At 46.6% G+C, this 6,708-nt stretch overlaps 1 protein-coding gene across 1 annotated transcript; it reads left to right on the plus strand.

Moving 5' to 3' along the window:
* The first annotated feature begins 277 nt into the window (after nucleotides 1-277).
* ECRG4 (ECRG4 augurin precursor) lies at nucleotides 278-6,425 on the plus strand. The gene is made up of 4 exons (XM_069877224.1): nucleotides 278-429; nucleotides 1,669-1,716; nucleotides 4,009-4,166; nucleotides 6,010-6,425. The coding sequence occupies exons 1-4, from the start codon at nucleotides 336-338 to the stop codon at nucleotides 6,169-6,171; spliced, it is 462 nt and encodes a 153-aa protein (XP_069733325.1). The 5' UTR covers nucleotides 278-335; the 3' UTR covers nucleotides 6,172-6,425.
* The last annotated feature ends 283 nt before the right edge of the window (nucleotides 6,426-6,708 follow it).

Raw genomic sequence — 6,708 nt, forward strand, 5'->3', positions numbered from 1 at the left:
TGCAAAAAAAACGCCGGCATGAGTTACCTAAAGGTCTTTACCAGCTGCACTGGGTTACGCACAACCACAAAAAAACCCACCTCTGGCACGCCAAGCGGACGGGTGGGAGCCTTCTCCTACCGACCCGCGCCTCGCTCAAGGCAGGGGAGCCTCCGGGACCCCCCCCCGAGCTCGCAGCCGCTCAGCATCTGCCCTCGCCCCCTTCTGCCGCCCCTCCCCGTGGCGTCGGGGCGGGCGGGCGCGCCCCTTCCCTTTCCCCTCCATCCGGCCGCGGCTCCGTCTCCCGGCTCCGTCCTCTCGGTTTCCCTCCCGGCCCAGGTGGGCGCTGGGCAGCCATGCAGCCGCCGTGCCCCCGCGGGACCCTGCCCGGGGCGGCCTTCGCCTTCCTCCTCCTCCTCCTCCTCCCCGCGCTGCTCTGCGGGGCCCCCGGTGAGTCCGAGACCGAGCGGGGAGGGAAAGGGAAAGGGAAAGGGAAAGGGAAAGGGAAAGGGAAAGGGAAAGGGAAGGAAAGGATTGGGAAGAGAAGGGAAAAAAGAAAAGGAAGGGAAAAAGGGAAGGGAAAAAGGGAAGGGAAGGAAAGGGAAGGGAAAGGAAAAAGGGAAAGGAAGGAAAGGAAAGGAAAGGGAAAAAGGGAAGGAAAGGAAAGGGAAGGAAAGGGGAAAGGGAAAGAAAGGAAAAAGGGAAAGGAAAAAGGGAAGGAAAGGAAAGGGGAAAGGGAAAGAAAGGAAAAAGGGAAAGGAGAGGAAAGGGGGAAAGGAAAGGGAAGGGAAAGGAAAAAGGGAAGGAAAGGGAAGGGAAGGAAAGGGGAAAGGGAAAGAAAGGAAAAAGGGAAAGGAAAGGAAAGGGAAAAAGGGAAGGAAAGGAAAGGGAAGGGAAAGGAAAAAGGGAAGGAAAGGGAAGGGAAGGAAAGGGGAAAGGGAAAGAAAGGAAAAAGGGAAAGGGAAGGAAAGGGAAGGGAAGGAAAGGAAAGGGGAACGGGAAAGAAAGGAAAAAGGGAAAGGAAGGAAAGGGAAGGGAAGGAAAGGAAAGGGAAAGAAGCATTCACCCGGTGTGTGCCAGGGAGAGGGCAAAGCCTTCCCCAGGTGAAAGCTTTCGGTCACTTCTGCAAGCTTGAGTATCTTCTTTTAAAAAGCTTGGTTTTTTCACAGTGAGTAAAAGCATTTCAGAGCAGCTCAGCCCGTGCAAGTCTTCTGTTGCTTAAAGCCTCGGATCCCTTCTGGGAAAGAGCTTTAGCAAGGTGGCAGCTTTGATGTGCTTTGGGATTGCCCGCGAGGAAAACTTTTGAAGCGCTCCAGTTGTTAACGTGCCCCTCACTCACTGACAGGGGTTCTCCAGGGTTATTGTGCAACCCTGGACACTGTGTCACGCCTGGCACTGGCACCAGCTGCGGTGTTCTGCTGAAAAATACAAGCGAAGAAGGCCGGTATCGGAGTTCCCTTGCCAAGAAGACCTGGCAGAGTACGCTGGAGTGTCTGAAGCTTCCCCACAGCATATGTCACACTTGAGCGTGGAAATGAGAGCAAAGGGAGGCACTGGGGGAAACTTGCTGCAGAGTTTTGCCTGTTGGGCTGGAGCCATGACAAAAGGCAGTATTTTTTGACATACGATCTTTCTTTTGTTGTTATTTTCTTCTTAATAAATGTATGTGTTTTATTTTTACTCATCTAGATGTTTCAAGGGGAAATAAGCTTAGACTGATGCTTCAGAAACGAGAAGGTAAGTAAAGATACAGCAAAATGCTTCCCCTTGCTTTTGCTTTGAGTCAGCTGCTGTCAGTCAAAGTTGCCCATGGGTTGTCACTCTGTCTCCAGCTCAAAGAGGGCAGTCAGAGGAGGAGCAAACGAGCACCCGGTTCAGAGCTCATAGCTCACAGCCGCTCTCGCCACTTACTGTACCAAAACCTCCTGTGCACACACAGAGCCAGTGCCTGCGTGTCCATTTGGGACTTAGAACGGGGAAGGCTGGAGGCTCTGATTATCACAGCCCCCTCTGAAAAGCAGGGTTCCCAGCCTCAAGCGGTACGCCTGCATTTTGTTCTTCCAAGTTTATAGCACTGATTTTTTCCACAGTGTTTGTGGCAGACGTAGCAGTTACCTGTGTTATTCTGGGAAGTCACAAGATTTTCCAAGGAATTATAATGAATACAAATACTGCTGGCTCAGGTGTAGAGGAGAAAATGTGCAAACCAGGCTTGCTTGGGATGCCTTGACTTGTTCCCTTTGTCCTCTTGGCCCCACATGTGCTTCCTTCTTGGAAGCCTGCTCTTTCCATGGGAGAGATAATGGCAGAGGGCCCAGCAGGCAGATGCACTGAGTGGTTCGCTGGTTGAGGGAAGGGGGTGGAAACAAAGCTGGCCGGGGACAAGCAGCGCTGCAGCAGATGGAAGGCAGGCTGAAACACCACAGAAGTTTTGATTACCTCCCCTCAGCCTCCTTTATGGCCGAGGCAAAAAATCTACACCATCCACAGAGGGCCCCCTTATTTCTGTAAGCCTGCCTAACTTCTCATGGGTTCTTCCTGGCATGAGCCACCACCCCTTGCCAGTCTTAAAAATGTGTGCCCCATCCGTGGCTGTTTTCCTTGTGAATAGGTTCCCTGCCTCACTTTTCTGCAGTGCTTGGATGCAGATAGGAGTGGCCACTTGCCACAGTCACCCTCCCTATGCCCCAGCAGCGGTTGGCTTGTTTGGTCAGGTCCTCCCCCGGGGAGTCTTCCCAAGCATGCAGACAACATGGCCCAGACCAGAAGAACTGCAAAGTGTTGAATTGATGATGGAGGGAACATAGGCCCTTAATTTCAGCCCCACTCCCATTTTCCAGCTGTGCACTAAGTCAAGCAAGCTGGGTACATGGTACAGATTCCCTTACTGGCAGCGTCCCTTGTGTGAGACTCATTCACATGACATTTATCCAGCTGTCCTGCTTCGCAGTAAGAACACCCAGCTCGAGCGCAGTGTTATCAGTTTCCAGCTCATCACCACAGGGCAGCCTCCTGTTTCCCCTCTTCCTATGACAACTCAGCTATCATATTTACCTCTTGAGTCTCCTTCATGCTGCAGTCCTTTGACTCCCCCTGAAAGCCAGTGGAGATCCTGCTTCAATGGTTTTCACATCTCCACCTGACTTCCCCTTCTACCCTGGCCTCTTCCCCTGCATCCTCTGAAAATTCCCATCCACACCCATGTTCCTGGTCTCTCCTTCATTGCAATGAACCCCCTCAAGCCGAGATGTTCCTCCAACTCCTACACATGCTTCTTGTTTCTCAGGAAGACCAAACATCATTCCATGTTGTATCATGCAAATCATTCATGTGTCTAGCAGGGGTCTTGCCAGTCCTTGCAGCTGTCGTACCTTTTGGGGGCACATAAATTCCTCTAGCAGCAGCAACAAACTGCCTGCCTCTTAGGTGTGGGGCAGGCTGGGCCGCATGTCTGGGTCAAGGGCATCCCCCTGTATCCACCAAGCTGTGTGCTGTGAAAGCCTGATGGGTTTTCATTTTCAGGCATACATAGCATTTAGTAGCTCTCATTATTTAAAAGCTACATTTTTACACAACAGATTCAAAAATCCATCTTTTTGTGTGTGCCTCCCTTCACCCTAATAAGTTAGCAGTGATTCTCCCGCTTCTTCAGGCTTTTTAACTTCACCTCTCATCTTCTTTCCCATTTCTGCAACAGCAGCACACAGAGGGCAGTCTCCCGTTTCTCTCCTCAAAGCACAAACACAGTGTGTTTATCCTCTTCCAGTTAGGGTTTATTTATTTAAATTCCTCACTTAGCTTATGTCTTTGAGTTCAGAACAACTTTTATAAAATTCAGGACAGTGCAGGTGACTGAGAAATCACATTACATCGATAATGCCTGGGTTTATTACTGTTACTGCTGTGACACACGTCACACCACCAAGCCCAAAGGTAATGGCACGATATGAGAAGCGGTTTTTTGGTGCAGTTTGCTTCAGGCTGACTAAAAATTTCCTGGCGTGATTTTTATGGGGGAATTAATTTCAGCCCCTGTTGCCACGAAGCCTGAGGTGTCAGTGAAAGAAACAGCGGCCAAGGAGTTCCTAAGCAGCTTGAGACGCCAGAGGCGCCAGCTGTGGGACAGAAGCCAGCCCGACGTGCAGCAGTGGTACCAGCAGTTCCTGTACCTGGGATTCGATGAGGCGGTGAGTGCAAGGCTCTTGAGTGCTGGTAGAACTTCAGTGTGAGTGGCTGAGAGCATGGATGCTGAGCTACAGGGGCAACCAGGGAGAAGCTGCCCTGTTTCTTTATTTAAAGTAGCAAATATTGCACAGAGATGTAAGCTCTGTATTTGTGAGAGATTTCTCTGTTACTTTATTAACGGAGAAAAATGACGTTAAAATCTTGTGTGGAGCTTTTGCCTGCTATAGAACTTGAGCTTAATAAATTGGAACAAAGTTTGCTTTGAGAAATGGGCTGCCAGACCCAAAGCAATCAATTGTATTTCAGGAAATTAATTTGGCAGCCTCAACCTAATCAATTTGCTTTTTAACATGCTGAGAAATCCACACCATGGCCACGATTGGCATTCCTCAATGAAATTGCACTAACTTTACGTACATAATGCATGCAACTGGGAATGTGAAAGAAAAACCATTTGATAGCATGCAGCCAAGCTCTCTTCAAATGAGAAAGATACATTTTTTTAAAAAACTCCAACAGTTAATTTGTAAAAACACCAGAGTGAAATCAAGAGTTCTCAGCTCTGCACGAATCTCTACTGGGTGCTGACACAGGGTAAAAAAGGGCATTTAGTTGCCATCCCACATGTAGAATAATTTTTGCATTAATAAGAGGTAAAAATAGTTATAGACATTGAATTCTTGGCTTGTGTCAGCTGCGTGAATACATTTAATGAGAAAGCATTGGCACGGGCAAGCTGGAGTGCATTTTGGACCTTCATGCTATGTGGATTGCTTAGAAGATGAATGCACTCGTTTTCAAAGCTGGAACAATTAAGAAAATAATCCTTTGCTTGGCCTGAAAGAATGGAGGATACTTTTTTCTGTTGCTCCTGGACATTATGCAGATAAAAATGACTTCTTAACAGCATGGCTATATCCCCCTCATTCCACCGTACAGCAATAGGAAAAATAGAAAAAGTGGTTTTATGCATCAGAAACTGAAGAGTGGAGGCAAATACCAAAAGGTAAAAAGGAGAAACCATGCAGATAAGATGAATTCTCTTCTGAGTTCCTGTGTGCATTTAAAAAACCGAAATGAGGCCTGTTGTGGGACACAATGAATCCACTTAGGTTTTCTTGAGTAATAAGACAAAGTTTTAACAATGAAATAACTGTTTGGTCCAGCAAAGGACTTGGGCCATACTTAACCATTGTGTATTTTGCAAAACTTTTTTTTTCTATTCTCAGCCAAAAATATTTCCAAAGAGTCATTCATATGGAAAGGCTTTGACTTGGCAAGTATTTGATGTTCTCGCACACTTCTATCCCTCTGCTGCTGTGAGCAGAATTGAACTGCTTTCTCCATTTCCGTAGCTAGAAGGCAGTGCTGTACATTCATTTTTACCTATGGAAAAGAGGAATGAAAGCACAAAGTGAGAGCCTGTTGCACTCACTTCGACTCAGGGACATCAGAGAAGTGGAGAACTAGATCTTTAGAATTTGAAGTGCAAAATGTCGTGATGTTTTCATAGCTTGCCACTGAAAAGGTAATAGAAAATACTAAAGATGCTCAAGGATTTCACTTGCAGGTGCTCTCAGTTTAAGCACCATACAGTGGGCAGAGGGGGTGGTAGCGGGTCTCAGGTGGAGCTGCGCAGGACGATTCCTGCACTCTATAATTCTATAGAGAAGGTAGGTACAAGTCACAAAATCTCTTAGATCTAAAGATTTTGACAACTACGTAAAGGATCTGTGTTTCTGAAAGAAACAAAATCTACCTCTTGCACCACTCCCTTTTCACTCTCTTTGTTGTAAAGTTTCAGGCTTGGAAAACAGCTTTTTTTTTTTTTTTTTTTTTTGGCAGAAATTTGAAGATGACATGTCCTACTGGACAAGCTTAGGTCGTGCTCGTAATGAATACTATGGTGGATACTACCAACACCACTATGATGAAGATTCACCAATTGGCCCACAAAATCCACACACCTTCAGGCACGGAGCAGGTGTCAACTATGATGATTACTGATGCCATTTATCGTACTATAGCTGCTGCCTGTAGGGCTGCGCTGGGCCAGGCTGAGTCCTCCCTCAGTCAGAATGACCCTGCTTTCCTTCTGTTCGTGTAAAACAGCAAGAGTAAAAGAACTGCCAGACTTTGAAGAAAGCAACATGACTTTTTTTTTTATTATTGTTACTTAGTAGTACACTATATATGAAGTGTTATAGAAATAAAGCTTTTTTGATAAAATAAACAGGTTGCCATTATTTAGTAGAGTTTGTAACAGTTTCATTCCAACTGTATTGCTACAGATTCCTTTTTAACAGGCTTTTTCATTTGCTTTCCTACAATCAATTGCAAAATTACATTATATCAACTAGTTTGGCTGTAGAATACACAGCATAAGCCAATACATTTCAGATGTGCCTGCTCATTCAGATTTGTGTCAACAAATAAATCCCTTTATTTTTTGGGGGGGGAACCCAAAATATTCCTCTCAATTGAAGTGCTGCCTTGTTGCCTCCTCTGCTGTTGTAGAGGACCTCTCCTACCTGCAAAGCTTGT

This window comes from Phaenicophaeus curvirostris, chromosome 1, assembly GCF_032191515.1.
Source record: "Phaenicophaeus curvirostris isolate KB17595 chromosome 1, BPBGC_Pcur_1.0, whole genome shotgun sequence".
Taxonomy (NCBI): domain Eukaryota; kingdom Metazoa; phylum Chordata; class Aves; order Cuculiformes; family Cuculidae; genus Phaenicophaeus; species Phaenicophaeus curvirostris.

Bases quoted from the DNA above. Each gene is read 5' to 3' on its own strand.
- ECRG4 (XM_069877224.1), top strand. From the start codon at position 336: ATGCAGCCGCCGTGCCCCCGCGGGACCCTGCCCGGGGCGGCCTTCGCC. The intron at 1,717-4,008 runs GTAAGTAAAGAT...AATTAATTTCAG, and splicing joins GATGCTTCAGAAACGAGAAG to CCCCTGTTGCCACGAAGCCT. The intron at 4,167-6,009 runs GTGAGTGCAAGG...TTTTTTTGGCAG, and splicing joins ACCTGGGATTCGATGAGGCG to AAATTTGAAGATGACATGTC.